Raw genomic sequence first — 19,101 nt, 5'->3', positions numbered from 1 at the left:
AGAACCTTGCAAGATGCAGCGTGCTTGGTGTGAGCCACGGGCAGCAGCAGAGAAATCATCTGTCTTTATATCGGCCAAGAAAATATTTTGCTGTTGTATTCATGATGGTTATTTCTGCACTTCCTGAAAAGCAAAAGGACCGTGCAGCACCTCTGGCACTGCTGAGTGAGTCCCAGGGCTGCCCTGGTACCTCACTGCATTGTTCCCAAAGAGCTCTTGGGAACATCCCAGGTCCTGAGAGGAGCAGCATCCAGAAGCACAGCCCCACAGCCAGGGGATGCTGGGGAAGGTTGGCCTGGCAGTTGGGATCGGGCTGTGCCATGGGCTGGGTAGGTGAAGCAGGAGATCTCTCAGTTGGGAGAACTGTTATGTGATGTGAAATGAGTCCATGGGTGTGCTGTGAGAGTGTGTGGGACCCACGTGCTAAATGGCATGTGGTGTTATCGGGGAAAATGTGCTGAAGTGAGGTGAGAAATAATACGCACCTGTGCTGTTCAGTTGTTTAAGGTAAATTTACCCGTTTTCCTGCATTTGGAACAGTCTGAATAATTTAAAGCTTGGTGCTTGGTTTTTCATTGTTTTTATTAGAAATATAGGGGACTGAGAAGATGCTCACAGACAGTGCTGTCTCGTTAGCAGTATGTAAATGCAATATGTAAATGCCTCCCAAACTTCACTGCACAGCAGCCCTGTGTTTGTGATCTAGTCTTGGTTGAAGATCCCCTTACACTTTTAGAGCCAGTTCCAGAGTCCAGTCCATAAACCACCTGGCTGAGAGGTTCTGGAGGGTGACTCCAGTGTTCCTGGAGGTCAGCAGAGAATAAAGTAGCATTTCTGGCCAAGGGAGCTCGGGAAATGCCTCATTCGTGTATGAGCTCTGTACCCTAAATAGAATATCTGAAGGAAATGACTTTTTTATCATGCAGCATGTGCTCAGCATAAATTCTTGCTTTGGTGTTCAGAATCAAACAGCAGCTCAGTGTCTGAATCTCCAGTGCCATGAAAGATGAGTTTTAGGATCAGAGCTGTGAAGCCTGCTGGCCAGTGTCCATGGGCATGAGAAAGCTCTCTGCTTGGGCAGGCTTCAGTAGTGCTCCCGGTTCAGGAAGATACCGCAGTACGTTTGGGACAGGCTTACATGGCAGCAGCTCGTTTAGGCAGATACACCCACCAACCCCAATGCCTGAATGCGGATGGGTCCAGGAGCAGCTGCTGCCTCTGCACCTCCCCGCATGCCTACAGTGAGAGCAGTGCTATCTGAGCACTGCTGCTTAATGACCCTGCTCTCTGGCATTGGATGCCAGACAATGCTCAGAACATCTCTTATTTAAGAGGAGGATAAGAGGAAGAAAAAAGGCAAGTGAAGTTTTCCTCTCTGTTTTGGAGATAAGTGACAAAATTCAGCTTAAACTGAGTTATATTATTATTAGCACTTTGGGGACTGGGTTTTTATCTTCCTTGAGCAGGATTAATATGCTCTTCCAGCAAGAAACAAGGCTTCAAAGCCAGCCAGCAGCCATCTCCCAGGGCTGTGTATGTGCAGTGACAGGGATGCACCAGGACCACCATCTCCTCGGTGCCCACTCCCATCCTGCAGGGACACCTTGCCATATTTCTGCCTCCTCCGCAGAGTCCGACCCAGCGTTTCAATTACAATATCAAATTACCAGGTCACTGCCGTTAAAGTAGGCTGCCAAGTTTTTAATGATCTTCTCTTTCTTGTCATGTGCTGCGTTGGTTTTGTTTTTTTTTTTTTCTTTTTTTTTCCAAGCCTCTTTTCCATCTCTGTGCTTCTAATTGAGCCCATCTGTAACCCAACACAAGGCAGCACTGAGCAGCACCATGCGACTGTGTAAGTGTGCCCCAGGTCGGGCTTTGCTCAGCACTGATCCTCTGGGGTTCCTGCAGCTCCTAGCACTTCCATGCCAAACCCAGAACTCATTTCTAAGATGGTTTAATCTGGTCCCCAGGGACCACGATTGATCACACAGCTGCCGTCCAGCGAGACTGCACCAGGCTGAGAGCTGGGTGGGAAGAGGAACCTGATGAGGTTCACCAAGGGCAAGTGTAGCATCGTACACCTGGGGAGGAATAGCCACAAGCATCAGTACAGGCTAGAGGCTGAGCTGCTGGAAAAGAGTTCTGTGGAGAAGACTCTGGCTGTCCTGGTGGCCAAGAAGGACTAGTGGTGACCTGGTTGATCACAGGGTGATCAGGAGCCAGCAGTGTGCCCTGATGGCCAAGAAAGCCAAATGGACCCTGGGCTGCATTGCACAGTGAGGCCAGCAGGTGAGGGAGGTGATCTTCCCCTCTGCTCTGCCCTGGGGTGGCCACACCTGGAGCACTGCACCCAGTGTGGGCTCCTCAGGTACTGACAGACAGGGAACTGCTGGAGAAAGCCCAGCGGAGGGCTGCAAACCACCTGTATGCTTTCCTGTGCAACCTGTTGCAGGGGGCCTGCTGTGGGGGTTGGACTGAGGGAGTTCCAGAGGTCCCTTCCAATCCCAAAGTGTCCCCATCCCCTTGTCCTCGGGCATGGCTCTGAGCACCAGCACTGTCCTGCTCCTCGCAGCCCTGTCCCCACAGGCTGAGGCAATGCGCTGCAGTAATGGAGGCTCTTGGCTTGTGCTTTGAGAAACAGGTTAGGGGGATGTTAACGCTGAAAGAAACAAATTCCAGCTTGAAAAATTACCTGTTAGTGTTGTGGCACTGTGCCACCTGGCTATAATTAAAGAGCAGAGCCGAGTCTGTTTCCCTCCTGTTCATTCAGGGCATCTGTCAGGGCCCACGCGTGGGCAGTTGCACTGCGGGCTCAGTTCCCCCTGCTCTGTGCGTGGGTCTCTGAAACAGCACTGGCACGGGGAGCGTGGGGGGAGCACATGGGGTGCAAGGAGAACACGTGGGAGGCTTTGCCCTCATCGCTCCAAGCCCCTCAGTGGGTGCTGGGTGCGGGTCTCCACTCCATGAGGAGCTTTTGGCCACCCCTTGAGGTGCTGGGGTGAGGCTGCAGGGAGCAGTGTTTGTGCTCCCCACAGCTTTTATGTCCTTAGCAGCTTAGGAAAGGTGCAGGAGGTTGTTCCCATGCCCCCGGTGCAGGAGCCCCTGCCCGCAGTCAGAGTGAGGCTCCGGGTGTTTACGTCTCATGCAGTGGGAGAATGGAGATCGCTCCCCAACCTGAGCTCTAATGCAGTCATCGGCCCCTTCCCCGCCCACACCTATCCTATTGCCGGGGATGATTGATGTTCCTCATCCCGCCTGGCTTCATTATGTTCATTGTCATGCAGAGTGTGTTGTCGATTCACGCCTGGTATTTCATATAAAAGCTGCAGACTTTTTTCTTTTTTTTGAGTGTTTTGTTCATGTGTACTGAAATCCTTCTAATAGTGCATGGCTGGGCTCAAAATATTTAACCCCTCTAAATAAAAAATGAATATTAGAAACGTCTGCTTTAGAAATGAGCAGAGAGTGGCCCTCCCCCTGTGCTTCGGCACAGCTGCTGGGGGCTGCCTGTGTGTGCAGAGCACTGCGGGTGCGTGTTTGCTTCGTGCTGGTGGCGAGCAGCTGCCCCTGGAAGCTGGAAACACTGCTGTGCCCAGTGCAGCACCCACATAGTGACAGGCAGCAGTCGTCCTCGATTGGGAGCCACGTGGCGACCAAAGGACGAGGAGGAGCCCACAGTGTTTTTAAGAGCCTTCCAGAGGAGCCCGCGGCGAGCTGGATCCTGCCCACACAACCTCTCGGGACCTGCATGCGTTTTCCTCCCCATCCCCAGGAATCACCAACACAGGCACATTCCTGGCACAGTCCTCAGAGTGCTACAGTTTGCAGAGGGGTTGGGGCTGGGGGCAGAGGGGCACCCTGCACTGCCCTGCAGAGCCCTGCACAGGGCTGGGGAGCTGCTTGATTTGACGATGCCAGCAGCTGCGGCGCGTGCCAGGCGGGAGCAATGGAGGCTGAATTATTCAGCCTGAAAGTGAATCTCTGTTACAGCTCGGTATGTGAGAGATGTTGATGAAGTATTTAAATTCTGAGCTCTGTAATGTAAAATTCATGTCTCTGTGGCTCTGGAGCTGCCGGTTGAGTGAGTGGTGCTGCTGACTGGGCTGCAGGAGCTGGGCCCTGGGGCTGGGGTCTTCCTGTAGCTCTGGGATCACAGCATCACAGGTCCGTTGGGATTGGAATGGTGTTCTAGTGCACCTCCAGTCAAACCGCCACGGCAGGCCCCCTGCATCAGGTTGCACAGGAACGCATCCAGGTGGTTTGCAGCCCTCCATTGGGCTTTCTCCAGCAGTTCCATGCCTGTCAGTACCTTGGAAGCCCACACTAGGTATGGTGCTCCTGGTGTGGCCTCCCCAGGGCAGAGCAGAGGGTAAGAACACTGCTCTCACCTGCTGGCCTCACTGTGCAATGCAGCCCAGGGTCCCTTTGGCTTTCTTGGCCACCAGGGCACACTGCTGACTGCATCACCCTAGGCACAGCCAGGTCTTGCAGCTGAGGTATGTGGTCCCCACTCCCATGGCTGCCAGAGGACAACAAGCAGTGTTGGTTGGTTTCATAATGGCTGGGAGATTGTGTGGCTAAAAAAAAAAAAGTATCACATTGCAGTGCCTGGTATTTCTGAAGGAAAACAGTTTTATCTTTTTGGCACTGAATGACAGCTTTCTCAGTGCTGATTTGAAAGGCTGGGCCTCTTCAAATCTGTAATGAAGGCTTCTTTGTATTGTTAGTGTAGAATTAACTGGGCTGATTAAGAGTTGCTTTCTTGGACTGAGAATCCCTTGTAGCTGCTCTGGAAGTTGGAGCCTTCTAGGGATGGTAAAGCTGGTGAGGTCTCTCTGGAGAGTAGCTGGCAGTCTTGCTCTTTTCTTTCCCTTTCCTTAAGAAAAACAAAACAAAACCAAAACCTGTTCTTTGAGAAGCTGAAACCTCACAGAAATGCCTTCTCCTGCTCCCTACCTCCTTTGCCTCTTGTCACCTTGGGTTGATGACATCATCATACACCCCCCATGTCCTCTTGGCCCCTCAGCACCCCAAAGCCCTGCCAAGGGTGGTGCCATCAGGCAGGCAGGCAGAAACCCAGCCAGGAAGGGCTGCCCTGCCAGGATGGATGCATACTGGTAAGAAAGTTGGGCTTGTGGGGCTTCTCCTGGAGCAGAAAAGCAAAAAATGCAGCGTGGATATAGTAGCAAATCAAAATGAGTTGAAAAATGAAGAGAATTGTTCAAAACATGAAATGCTCAGATGCTGAGCAGCCCAGGGGCTCGGAGCAGGGGTGGTTTCCCTGTCCCCACCTCAACGTGTGCCCTCCTGGCAGCTCTCTGCAGCACAGAGCCCAGCAATCTCAGAGCACATCCGCTCTCTCTGCATCTCTGGGGCTGGCGAGGGAAAAACCGCTGAAGTCTGATGGGGAATTAAAGATTTTTGTTGTGTTGTAAGGACTCCAGAAAGCTTTTAACCAAAGCTGGGGATTAAATCCAAACAGCACAAATTTTTAGCTCAGCTTCTCCTTATGCGCTCTTAGTGATTAAAAGCTGTAAAGCGCTGTCAGAAATTTAGGACTTCCCTTCCTGGAAGCCTTCTTTCCCCTTATTTTACAATTACCATGCTTCACTGACTTTGTTTGATGTACCGAGCCATACTTCTGAGTGCTGGAATGGGAAATGGTGGGCTGCTGCTGTACACTTGGGTGTGTGGTGAAGGCAAAGCCGGGCTAATGCATCTGACCTCGCAGTTGGCCCAGCGTAGGTGGATAAGCACAAAGCGCCTTTAAAAATACTTTTTTGTGTGTGCTATTTTGTTCTCTCCAGCTCTGATAATCAGAGCTGCAGCCCGTTCCCCAGATCTCTCATTATTTACAAAGTGGAGGCATTATCCAAATGAGAGCTTCCTCCGGGTTGCAGGGGAGCAGCAACGCACTGAGATGCGCTCAAAATAATCTTTGAGTTTCATGCTATTAGAACCATCTGCCCAAGTGAGGATCTGTCAGCTCTCCGGGGAGGTCCTTATCTCCTCGCTGGGGCTGATTTGGAGATGAGTTTTGGTCGGTCCTTGTTCTGTCTCTCTTAACTCTCCATCTCTCTGCTTTATTTGACATTCTGCATCTGGTGCCATCCTGGGTGCCTTCAGAACTTTGCTCTGCCTAGAGGAGGATGACAAAGGGGACACGAGTTCTGGGAGAAGTGTTCTCGACCGGGAGCATCGAGGTGACTTCCCTGAATTATTCATTTTGCAAAGGGTTTGGGGAGAATTGATTAGCCCCTTCTTCAGAACAAGGAGTCCGTACAATGAAATTAGAAACAAATGGAGATCAAATAAAGGCAGCGCTGCTTTATGTGGCATCCAGTTGCTAGGCAGGGTTCATTCTTGCAGGAAGCCGTTTGTCATGGTGTCTGGGTTTTGAGGAGGGCTGGGTACCTTCCTGCCAGCTAACTGCATTTCGTGTGGGAGATGAGGCTAATCAGATCCCATGTGGCAGGCTCTCAGCCAACAGTGTGCAGGCTCAGGGGCTGATGTACGGCATGCCCGGTGTGCTGCCTCAGTGGTCCCAGATGTTGCCAGCGCTGCATCCCGAAAAGCCAGCCTGGAAAAATGGGCTGCCAAAGCACCATTTCAGAGATCGTGTGCCACCTCTGAAGAAGCATTCAAGGCCAGGTTGGATGGAGCCCTGGGCAGCCTGATCTAGTCATTGGCCACCCTGCCCTTGGCAAGGGAGTTGGAACTGCATGATCTTTGAGGTCTCTTCCAAACTAAGCCATTCTGTGATAAAGGAGCTGAGAATGGAAGCCTGGACTGTCTGGGAGGTACCAGACACCTCTAGCAATGAATGCACTTGGCCAAATGAAAGCTGCACTCCACGGTGCTGGCAGGGTCCTGCTGTTTCTGGGCTTTCATGTTCCTGGGTTCCATGCATCTGGGCTGGCTCCCTTGGCAGCCTGAGTGCCAGGCTAAGGAGCTTAATGCTGCAATAGAGGGCATCTCCTGGGCAGAAGCTGTTGGATTGAGGAAGGATTTTATATTCTAACAGCAAATCTTTCGGCATTGTTGTGTCTTTGGGCAAGCTGCCCAACTGTCTGCTGTTAGAAGTGCATCTGAATGGAGATAGAGCATGTGAGGTGAGGGATGTTGCATATGGCGGGGGAATTCATTTGCATTTGTTTACATTTTGTAAACAGAAGAAAATACCCCACATGAGCAGGAAGATGTGTGCACAGGGATGTGGAGCCCAGGAGCCCTCTGTTCACTGTGACCAAATCTGCACCTTAATGTAAAGCCACTGCACCTTAAGCAGTGCTGCCTGCTCCTAGGGCTGCTGCCAGGCTGTGGGAGCGTCCTCCCCTCTCCCTGCGCTTCATGTAGTGCCAAGGGCTTTGCCCTCCCATTTTTACTTCTGCTGGAGGTCTCTTCATTAGTTTTCTCCTATTGACTCAAAAGACAACTGAATCATAGAACCATATAATGGTTTGAGATGGAAGGGACCTCTAATGGCCGTCTCATCCCACTCCCTGCACTGAGCAGGGACACCCACAGCTCCATCAGTGCTCAGAGCATCCAGCCTGACTGTGGCTGGGTGCAGGGATGGGGCACCACCACCTCTCTGGGCACCCTGTGCCATTCCTCACCTCCCTTGGCACAAAGAACTTCTTCCTTATGTCCGGTCTAAATCTACCCTCTTTAATTTTGAGACCATTTCTCCTTGCTCCTCACACAGCCCATGCTATACCAAATACCACTGGTGTCTGTGATGCCAGAGGCAACCAGGGAGTGCTTCTACCTGCAGCTCATGGCAGCACTCCTGCACAGTGAGATCCCTGTATTCATCCTTCCTGCCATCACCAATGGCTCCTCTCTGCTGCGCTATCTTACAGCATCACTGCAAAGCTTGCAAGCCTATAACTGCTCCTAGCTGAGTGTTTTCTGTCCCTGTATACTGCTGCCCGCTCTGAGCCCGGAGGTCCCTCCTGTGGTGGAAGTGAAGCCAGACACGTGCTGTGCTCTTGGGATGTTTCTTAATGCGTTTTTTCTGGCTGTCAGGTTCTGTGATCCACGTGTGAAACTGCTTTATAGTTTTCTCGGGGATTTCTGAGCAGCGTTTTAGACAAAGAAGCCTCTTAGTAGCTTTGGGTTTTTTCTCTCTCTCAACCTTAACAACACCTTTAGTATTTTCTGTCCTCCCACCTTTTAAAATAAGAGTCTTCTCAGACATCTGAAAATATCCTATGCCACTGCGCTGGGGCAGCCCCATCCCTGTAGCTGCAGTGCTGCCACGAGTCCCAAACCTGCGGAGCTGCAGCACGCTGCCTTGTGTGGGCTTTTATGTTCCTCACCTCCCCCAAGACAGTGATTTCTCCCCAGATGCCTGTAATGGAGATGGCACTGAAGAAGAACTTAGGGCCAGCAAGCAGCTATGCGTTACACAGCAACAAATGGTAAAGGTTAATGTTTCATTTTTGTTGTGTATAAATGACTCAGGACGTTTGTAGCTCACCAATGGGATTTGATAACTTTATTATCGCGTAATAAGATTTACAAATGAACTGTCTAATTAGCAACCTGGGAAAGCTGCTGCTTGTGCTGTAGTTTCTAAAGTGATGAAGATGCGGTCCTAAAGCTCTGCAGCAATGGAGTAGAGCGTGCTGCCCTTCAGCATGGTGCACTGCATCGGCCACGGGAGGAGCACCTCCCATCCCTGTGCCCCTGGGTAGGTGCACACATGGGGTCAAGGCAGAATTAGAGCATAAGCTGCTGTACCTGATTAATTCTTTGGGCTGTTTTTCTGCAGAGATTGATTATTCCCCTAAGTGTGCATGAAATGTTTGCGTGGACCTTTTCAAGGCTTGCAGAGCTTCGTTTGAAGTGCTGGATGTAAATCCCCCACCACTGCAGTGAGCCTCCTGCTTGCTTTGGATGCGTAGGCGAGCGTTCCGCTTCATCATCATCAAATGGATTCTCCTTACAATCCGTATTAATATTGATTGCCGGGGAGCCCACTGCTCCTGCTGAACACTCAGTGGCCACAGAGGTGGCCCACGGTGGCCAGGGTACCATTTACTTAATTGAACAGTAGCATGGAATGCTTTGCGGACGCTGCAATCATTTTTCCACTGGGATGGATAATGCCGTGTGCCTGCTGTTCGTTGGTCCCTGCTCAAAGGGCAGGAGGTGTTAAGTGGGCACGTGTATTTAATGCCTTCTTTAATAATTAAACTCTCTGATAAAACCTTAAAAGAATATGGCTGTAATAAAAACCTGGCATGCTTTTGAGTTTCCCAGGCATTGGCTTTCTGGTTTCTTGCCACCAGAAATGGGCATTCCACCTGTGCTGAGGTCTCTCACAACCCCACAGTGTCTCTAGGTGTTTGCAGCTGAGGTGAAGGATACACAGATACAGCTGCTGCTCCCTCCTGCAGCCTCAGCTGCCCTGGTTTACCTTCTCCAGGCAGGAGCAGATAGCGATGTCCCCAGAGTGCAAATCTTTGCAGAAGCTGGGAAGGATGGAGCACCCCAGGATTTGCTTTTCTCTCCTTTCTCACTCTTCCATCATGTTTGCATCCAGAAGCTCGTTAACATGGTGCAGGGGAATGCTATACAAGTGCAGCCCGGCAAAAATCCACCCCTCAGCTGAGCCCAAATCGCTGCTGCTGCAGCAGTGCTGCAGCACGGGCTCCATGGGGCTGCTGGGGGTTGTTGCAGGACAAATCTTTGCTAATACAGTTTTAATTTCTTCCTTCCTGCTTCCCAGATGCTTCTGTCTGCTTGTACTAATGACAGAAATGGTGAACAGTGTTTTCAAGAAAATGTTTATTTGTTTGGCTCAGAGAAGCAGCTCCTCTAAGGAAGGAGTTGTTGGCAGCTGTTGTGCCTCCCCAACCTTCTGTTTGTTCTTTGCATGATGAAAAATGTGAAAAGGAAAATGCATTTGAAACTGCATGGAGCAGGGTACACTGAGTGGATTGTGAGCTTAATGGGAAACTTTGCTTGCTTTCTCTTTGTTCCTTAAGGAAAGTCCTATGTGAGTGCAATGGAAGTAGGCTTCATTTCTGTGCATCTCCATCTGCTGCCCATGCTCTGGTGCTCAGAACCGTTTTTTCACATGCATCTCCTCTCTGCTGCTCTGGAGTGGGGACAGAGCAGCAGAAGGAGCGCTGAGGTCTTTCCCAACCTTTAACTGTTTTGTGCTGAGTGGGGTCAGTGCTGCTGACGGGGCTTCCTGGTTCAGGAGTGCAGTCAGGGAGGTGGCACACGAGGACAAATTTCCTGCACTGCTCCCAGAACTCCAACTTTGTGATCTATGTGCGTGTGAGGAGGGAGGAGCGCGTGTCTTCTGGTCTGGCAAATGGAGGCTGGGGAGCTGCTAAAGAAAAGCAGAGCTGTGGGAGGAATGTTGCCCACCTGTTCCCTTTGGTATAACGTTCTGTTTTTGGACACACACACACTGCAGCGCAGATGTCTGTGTGCGCCGGGCGCTGCCTCTCATACATAGGTGACCTCAGCAAGCTCCAAGTGAGCGCAGAGGCACCCAGCCCCTCTCTGACATTCGTTCCATGTTTTCCTTCTGCTCAGTTTTCTGCTTTTAGTGTCTGACAGTCATCAATAAGGAAATCTGTAGCAGAACGTTAAATCTTAGGGAATCGTGCTCAGTGTCTGTGGTGCTGCTCCCCACGGATCAGATACAACCACTTTTCATGGCTCCGGGTGTGCATGGTTCAGGTCCCATCGTGCAGCTCTGACACTGTCCCTCTTCTCTCTGCAGTTTGCTGCTTCGTGGTGCACAAGCGGTGCCATGAGTTCGTCACCTTCTCCTGCCCCGGCGCAGACAAGGGCCCAGCTTCCGACGTAAGTATCTGCCCTGATGTTATCTTGGTGTCAGTGCCCTGCCTGGACCAGCTCCCACACTGTACTGCGGGCAGTTCCACAGGGCCAACCTGGGGCCCCTCAGGAAGAGCAGGTATTGTTCTTCCAAGGGTCTGCTTCGTGTCATCCTGCAGGATTAATGAGCCCAGTGCGTGTGCACATTGGAGGAGCATTCCCTGCCCCCAGATTCCACCTGAATTAAATACTGCTCTTTGTTTTCAGGGGCCTGTAAGAAAGAAAGGGACAAGTTCGGCAGGGGCTGTTGTGATAGGACAAGGGGAAATGGTTTCAAACTCAATGAGGGGAGATTTACACTGAGTATAAGGAAGAAGTTCTTTATGCCCAGGGAGGTGAGGAATGGCACAGGGTGCCCAGAGAGGTGGCGGTGCCCCATCCCTAGACACCCCCAGTCAGGCTGGACAGGGCTCTGAGCACTGATGGAGCTGTGGGTGTCCATGCCCAGCGCAGGGAATTGGAACAGACAGCCTTTAGAGGTCTCTTACAACTCAAACTGTTCTGTAGTGTTATAGATTTTAGAAGGACGCAGCTCCTGGTCCATCCTGGTGCTTTCAACAGACCAGGACTCACTTAAGCTGCTCTGCGTAGCTCTGCCAGCGCATTCCTGGTCTGTCCAACAGCTTTTGTGTTTTACTGTGGGGACTGGCTAATCTGGGGAACTGCAAGGAGAAAGAGAGCAAATTGGGGAAACTGTGGTGCACCAGAACTCTCACCTTTATAAATAGAAGCAGTGGGTGCAGGAAGTGCAGTGTGCTGCGGAAGGTGGAGTCTGCACAAGTGCTGTTGGTCACTCTGCCTAGAGCAGGGCTGGTGCTGGGATTTGGGGATGTGGGTTTGGGATGTGCTGCTCACAAGTGTGGGGAAAAGCAGAGCTCTGGGGCTCTGTGCTGGTGGGGTGGGCTGCAGGGGCATGCAGCTGCTTTGCTTTTGTAGCTAGCCCAGGACCCAGTGGAACATTAAACCTGTGTGTGTAGCAAGGTGTTCCTCGCACTTCTAGAGGTTGTCAGCTTGCAGGGATGCATGGCTGTCATGCACAATTTGATAAGCCCACTTTTATTTCCACTTCCCACTAGACAATTAGTCAAGATCTTCTGTTATGTTGGTTTTTTTTTTTTAATTCCCCACTGGCACTCTGCATGTGCCTATCACTTTTCCTGCTGAAGGCTTTCTGCTCTGCAGGGACTGCTGCTAATTGCAGTGTATTGGAAGCTATTGAACCTTACAAATTAGTTAGTGGAGGGGAAAAGGAGATGTAGCACAGATACCAACCAAAGAGACCCGAACACCGGGTACCCAAATTCTCTATTGGTCCCTTACCGTTCTGTATGGGGCTGGAGCTGAACAGGGGCTGCTGTACTTTGTCTGACCCCAGAGCACCCAGGGGTGTCATCCGCAGCCCAAGGGATAGCAGTGTCCCCTGCCTGAGTCATGCAGTGCTGTGATGGCTTTGCAGCATGCAATTTCTCTGCAGCACGTTGCAATTACACCCATAGGGATGAGGAGGGAGTGAGTTCTGCCCCTATTGCTCTGGGTGGTTTCACTGCTGCTCTATGAAGTGAGAGCCTGACAGGAAAAAAAGCAAGGAAAACTGGAGAAAGTATGGGGAAGTGTGATAAAAGGGGATTTACACTCTGCCCTTTGCTCAGTCAGGAGGGCTAGCAAGCTATCCCATGTGCACACCCACGCCGGGTTCCTCTGCACGGTGCTACTGCACAGCACACAGAGCTGCAGCCTCCACAGTGGCTGTGCAGCACTGCTGCTGCTGAGTGATGTCACACAGTGAGATGCCCTCAGCCACATGGCTGAGCTCTATCGTCACACGTTCTCTATTCTCTGTCATCTGGAACTCTAAAGATGGCAGTGAGACCTGCTTGCACCCTGCAGACGTGGCTCAGGCTACGAAAGATATATGTCATAGATATAAACATATATACATTTAGGAACATATTCAGATATTTGTGCATAGGGATCTGAAAACTTATGAGGCTGCTGCAGCTGGAGGGGGGTGCTGCAGAGCCCAGATGCTCCCACCCTATTATCCCCCTGTGCTGGGGGCTGCTGGAGGCACAGAGGGTAGCAGCTGTTGCTAGAGAAGACCTGCTTGCTTTCTCTTTCCAAGCAAACCTGAAACCCACCAGGGTCTGGGTGCCGCTTTTTGTGCCATTTGCTTTAGTTCTGGGGGCTGCAGGTAAAAGCCAGGCAGCACAAGTTGGGGGTGCAGCTGGGCATGGCTCCGCAGCACTGCTTGCGGGTCACAGCACTGCAAACCATGCCTGTCACAATGCAAAAATAGCAGGAAGGTGCCAGCAAACATGATTGCAGCAGAGCTGGAATGAGGGACCCTGAGATGCTGAAAGCACTTAACCTTGCTCAAGGAAAATGAGGCTTGGCAGCAGCAGCGTGGGGCGGCTGTGCTCCAGGTGCCCCTGCTGTGTGGTGTCAGGCACAGACAGCCTGCCCAGCTGGGCGCTGTGCACATCTTCGCCCAGCAGCTGGCCAGCAGCGAGCAGGAGAGCAGCAGGTGATGGGAAATGTTGTGCCCGTTTCTGCACGCTTCTGACTGTGGGCTCTTGCTGTGCTTTCTCCTGATCAGCCTTGTCTAAGCTGGAGTGAGAAGAAGGAGCAGGGAGCACCCAGTGCCCAGTCCTACTCCCGGTGCATGGCACTTCTCTGCTGCGTTCTGCCGGCCCAGTGGCCCTCCAGTTATTGGTGGGCAGCCTCTGCCTGCCAAGGGGAAGGTTTGAAAGAAATCCAAATTGCCCCTTTGTAAGAGGCACTGGTACAGGGATGTGCACAAAGGCCCTTGATCAAATCATCTGCTGTTTGCTGTTATTGCCACGTGAGTGCTGCTGCTGTGCTCCTTGGGCAGACAGGTAAATGCTGCCCAGCTGCTGTCAGATTATTCATGCATTATTTCTGAAAATAGAGAGAGGTGTGCAGATGTTCAGGGCTTAAGACAGGCAGCAAAAATGGCCTTTTTGTCATGTTGGCTTTTTTTTTTTTTTTTTTTTTTTTTTTTGCCCTTTAGTAGAGCTTTAGTTCGTACACCTGGGTGGCTGTCAGCTAGGATTTAACTGTGGAATTTTGCAGGGCAAACACTGTTGGTTCTGCTTGGGGAATCAGGCTGCTTAGAGCAGCCTAATCCTGAAGGAGCTTTGAATAGAGAGACAGCAAACTATTCCAGCAAGTAGCAGTGCCCTGCCTGCAGCAGGACTGGCTGGGGATGGGGGCTTCACTGCGAGCTGCTGCAAAGCTCAAGCTGAGCTTTCCTCTGCGCTGTTGCTAACAGCCATGGCATGAATCCAGAGCGACCTGTAGTTATATCAAACACTGATAGGATCTAGGTTGTAATAATTTTAGCTATGCTTTTTTTAGTCTGCGGAGCAATCTGGTAGCTGTCATTCCTTTGACAAATACTAATTCCCAATTAAATCTTGCAGAAAGAATGAGTTTAAATTATTGCAGTTGTTTAAGCCTCACAGAGGGTTCTTCATTACAGTGGGCCACGTGGCTGCTGCTGAGCTGGAAAGGGAAGAGGTCCTCTCCCCATGGTGGCACTGGTGGTGACATCCCTGCCCCAGTCTGCACTGGCTGCAAGGCAGTGTGCTGAGCTGGGAGAACGCGAGCAGCGGAGTCAGCCAGGAGCAGTTCTGTTTGATCTGGTGGTGTCTGAAGCTCCCAAGGAAAGTGTGTGCTTAACCTTGCAAAGCCAAAAGGCACAAGCCCTCCAACTAGGAGAGGGAGAGCAGCTCTAATTGCATGTTGATGGGGCATGTTAAGTGAAGGGATGTAATTGCTCCTTACAGTGCAGACCAATGTTGTCAGTATAATTGCTGGGGCTGAGGTTGTGGGGTTGTTTTATGTTGCATTGTACTGAAGTCATGGCCAGGAACTTGTGCTTTTGATGTCTGAAGATGTGGTACAGTGGTCTGTTTTGCCCATCAGTTCCACAGCACTGGGAGCTGAGGATGGTGGTGTTTATACCACTTACTTCTCCAATTAAGTCCAACTGTGTGCAGCACTGAGCTCTGGGGTGCTGGGATTGCAGCCATGTGCTGGGCTCAGGCTCTCCTGCCCTGCAGCTTTGGTTTTGACATGGTTTTTGCATTAATGCTGTTGAAGCCCTTATCAACACCATGGTACTGAAGCATGCTGCTCTTCATTACAAGCTCTGGCGCTCCAGTGCTCTGCTTGTAGCAGGCAGAGCTCGCGTGCCCGTTCAAGCTGAAGTTCTTTGAAATATGGCAAGGTCTCCAGGAGCTGAAATCAGGCATGTATAATGTAATGCAGTTGGCAAACCTAATTATAGCTGGAGCTATTAGTAGAATGCATGATTATTTAAATTGTAGACAAAATAATCATTAAAATGACCTTCTTTGCATTATCCTGCTAAAGGTCACCCAATCACAATGCATTAATAAATATCAGAGTTGCTCCAGGAATAAAGAAGACCAGCGCAGTTTCATTCTGATTTTGCATTTTATTTTGCCAGCTCTTGTAGCTTTGGGAAAGGGTTTCTGTGACACTGCTGTGTGCCTGTGCTCACTGCTGATTGCAAGCAGCTTCATCTTTGTCTTGGGCTCCTCCGTTCCTGAAAATCTCCACAATTGTTTGTACTGCAGAAAGGGTTGATGCTGCTTGCTTTTAGAGGAGAGAAGCTTCATGGGAACGTGAGAGCTGTGGGACCCACAGGTGTTTTAGCAGCAGAAGCTGTACCAATAGCATCAGTGCATGCACAGTGCCCTGCTCACACCCCATTGCCAGGTGCCACGCTGCAGCTCATAGCAGGGTGCAGGGACTCCCCCAAGTGTGTCACCCCCCAGCCCTCAGTGCACGGCTGTCGGCAGCACCCTGCCCCTCCGGCAGCCCTGTTCTGCTCCAGCCCCATGCTCTTCCAGCCTCTCTGCAGCTCACTGCTTGCTTTTCTCCTGCTAATTAACTTCTCCATCTCCCGGCGGGTGCCATCTGCCCCTCGTGTGAGGGCACATGCAGCTCCGGCAGGTGCAGACGGCCGGTGACAGCTCCTGTGGGATGAAGATGTATCCACACTGCTCCCTCCCAGCACCTTCTGCTGCTTCCCTGGCTCTGTGGAGCTGAGCTTGCCCGTCTGCCATCCGCACATGGCTCCAGCCCTGCAGTTTGAGCAGCTCTGCTCTGAGCTGCCGAGGAACGCTGCCTCGGGCAGGCTCTGCCTGCTGGGTGCCATGGCCGTGCCTGGGGGCTCCATGTATGCTTCTGCCCTGAGCAGTGAGGGACTTCTAGGTCACTCATGAGTGCATGGCACCATCCCAACACGTCGTGCTGAAGCAGGGCTCTGAGGAGCTGGAAATTAATAGTCAAGGTGCCAGAATGCCTGGCCCCAAGTCTGTGCCACCTTGTCTGGGTTGGACAGCTCGGCAGGAGAGGTCACAGCCTCTTGCTGACACCCTGGTGACATTTCTCAGTGCTCCCAAGGGAACGCTGTCTGTTCTGTCCTTCAGGGCCTGCTCTGCTCTAGTGGGAGGGAAAGAGGAGCAGATTTTCTTTTCTTGGCAAACTTCGTTGTAAGTGTTCTTGCTTGAAGTCTCTCAGCATCTGCATGCGCAGGGATCTCGTCATCTCTGTCTCCATGGTGCAAAAATAGTCTCTCCGTGCAGAGACTTCAGCCCTGCTTGAAAATGATCCCCAGAACACCCAGTTCTGGCATGTTCCGCAGCATGGGGAAGGGGAGGCAGTGCCTCCTGCTCTGTGCACTCAGGGCTCAACTGCACGGCTCTAAGCTGCTCCTCCATCACCCACAGTGCTGTGTGGAGCTCAGTCCCAGCTGCTTCCAGGTCCCTGTAACATCCCCAGGGTGGCAACTGAAGAGGAGCCCCCGGCACCTGGAGATGAGCTTGGTTTGCTCTGAGCAGGGGCGTGGGAAGCTGCTGTGAATGTGCCCGCAGGTCCCTGTGTGCTGTGTGCTTGTGTTTTCCACCTCTGACTTCTTTGAAACTCCCACTTCCAGAGGGAATTTAAAACCATTTGCATGAGGTGGAAGCTGCCTCACTTTGCAATGAGCTTGTGTCTTATTTTATGAATGACTAAAGCTTTTGGTTGCCTAAACAGGAATGTCTCTTTCCAGAAGGGAACACAGGAACTGCAGCACTTGGGGGCGGCTTCCTGCCCGTGCAACACTTCAGGGCTCAGTGGCACACAGCTCCTTCTGTATTCACACTATTACCCACACTGGGCACCCTGCAGGGCACAGCCAGGGGCAGCCTGAGGCCCCGGTACCACAGCTCAGCTCTGTGCTGGCTCAGAGCTTTGGGGATGCAGAAGGTTTCTGCCTGTGGGCTGTTCCCCAACAGCGTGTGGAAACTTTCGGGTGCACTGTGCCCATATCTCTGTGGGTCCCTGTTCCACGCTGCACTGTGGGAGCACCCGGTGCTCTGTGCCAACAGGAGGTTCAGTTGGGGCAGCACGTGGGATGCTTCCAGCTCCCAGTACAGTGGGTTTGCTGGAGCATGTACCTATTCCATTGCACTTAGCGGGTGGAATTAAATGCAGCTCAATTACCAGTCCATCCTTCTGGTATCGCTCAAGTTATCTGCGACACTGAGAAAGAACAGAGAATCTCAGTGGTTAGTGCAGCTAAAAGCTTCAGTACCTGGAGTGCTTGGGCAATTCATTTAAGGGAGGGTGCTGTATAGCCGTGCCACAGCTCTGTTCTGCCTCCACTCTTTATTTATTTACATACCTTGCAGTGCCCTGCCAAGCTCTGTCCTGGTGCCTGGGCACCTCTCCAGGCTGTCAGCTCAAATGGCGGAGCTGGGAGCCATGTCTCATCCCAAGCCCCAAGCAATTAACCTGAGATGGAATTAAGCCGGGCAGTGCCTGCCATGGCCTCACCCTGCATCCAACCTCAGGAGGGAGATTTCTGAGCTTGGTGCCTTTGGAGTAGGGGGGGGCTTGCTGACCCCCAAAGCAGTGGGGCTCTCACAGAGATGGTCGCTAGGAAGTCCTAATACAGACAGAAATCAGGGCACTGTGGTGTGTGCACTCCTGACTGATCTTTGGAGCAGGTTTATAATCTTCATCTTTTATTTCCCTCCTAGGATCCCCGAAGCAAACACAAGTTTAAAATCCACACATACTCCAGCCCCACCTTCTGCGACCACTGTGGCTCGTTGCTGTATGGCCTCATCCACCAGGGGATGAAATGTGACAGTAAGTAGTGGTGCAGCGGGGACAGAACGGGAGAGGGGGGTCAGCACCCCCAGAGGGGGGACAACATGAGTCTGTAGGGTGCAGGGAGCTGGGGGAGCTGAACAGGGAGGAGATGGCGTGAAAGGAGAGGGAGGAGGGTAGGAGAGAGACTGGTTATTTTCCGAGTCAGTCTTGTGCAGTCCTATTTAAAATGACTGTGAACATACAGCGTCTGCTTACGCCGTCTGCGGGGAGCAGCACACCCCGGTGCTTACCATGTGCTGGCATCCTCATAAATATAGAAGCTTACTGTCTGTTATGGGAACAGCATATTCATTATCACCTTTAAAATGTTACCAAGTAGAAAGGGATTGGTTTAAATGATCTGTATATGGGTAAAGCTGTGGGGGTATTTGGTGCCCTTTTTGTATTCCTGGTGAATCCAGCTGAATTCCCGGTGCTGCACTGCGGTGGGGTGGAAGAGAAATAGAATCACAGAATTGTTTGCATTTGAAGGGACTCTAAAAGGCCATCTGATCCCACTGCCCTGCCTTGAACAGAAACATCCACAGCTCCATCCGGTGCTCAAAGCCCCATCCACAGTTTGCAGAGCTGGGGCACCACCACCTCTCTGGGCACCCCAGGAAATGGGAATGATGACTAAAAGCCCTGCAGCCCGTGTAGGCATGGGAAGGAGGAGGGGGGACACGCCTGCACAGCACCCACAGCCTCGAGGCTCTGGTTGGGTTTGGGGTCTGTTTGCTATGAACCCACCCCAGAAGGGGGGGCCAAGCAAACCTCTCTTCTCTCCCGCAGCCTGCATGATGAACGTGCACAAGCGCTGCGTGATGAACGTCCCCAGCCTGTGTGGGACCGACCACACCGAGCGCCGGGGCAGGATATACATCAGGGCCGACATCGAGAAGGACGTGCTGACTGTCGTGGGTACGTGTGGCACGGGGGTGAGGCCAGGTGGAGGGCGGGAAGTCCCTCCGATCAGCACCGTGAAAATGCGCTGCTTGGTTCGTGCTGTCCATGAGATACGAACGCCTCTTTCCCGTCGTC

The 19,101-nt window shown here is 51.8% G+C and overlaps 1 protein-coding gene across 2 annotated transcripts in view; it reads left to right on the top strand.

The window, feature by feature from the left end:
* The window catches only part of PRKCB (protein kinase C beta), a 77,764-nt gene that overhangs the window by 20,984 nt on the left and 37,679 nt on the right, over positions 1-19,101 (top strand). For both annotated transcript variants that reach the window (XM_052679747.1, XM_052679746.1), the window contains exons 3-5: positions 10,751-10,833; positions 17,946-18,057; positions 18,853-18,981. In XM_052679747.1, coding sequence (XP_052535707.1) covers positions 10,751-10,833; positions 17,946-18,057; positions 18,853-18,981 — 324 coding nt within the window. The remainder of the gene's footprint in view (positions 1-10,750; positions 10,834-17,945; positions 18,058-18,852; positions 18,982-19,101) is intronic.

Source organism: Tympanuchus pallidicinctus, unplaced genomic scaffold (assembly GCF_026119805.1).
Source record: "Tympanuchus pallidicinctus isolate F22 unplaced genomic scaffold, pur_lepc_1.0 scaffold18, whole genome shotgun sequence".
Lineage (NCBI taxonomy): Eukaryota > Metazoa > Chordata > Aves > Galliformes > Phasianidae > Tympanuchus > Tympanuchus pallidicinctus.
Note: the sequence above shows the minus strand (reverse complement) of the source record. Positions and strands in the feature narration are given on the sequence as shown.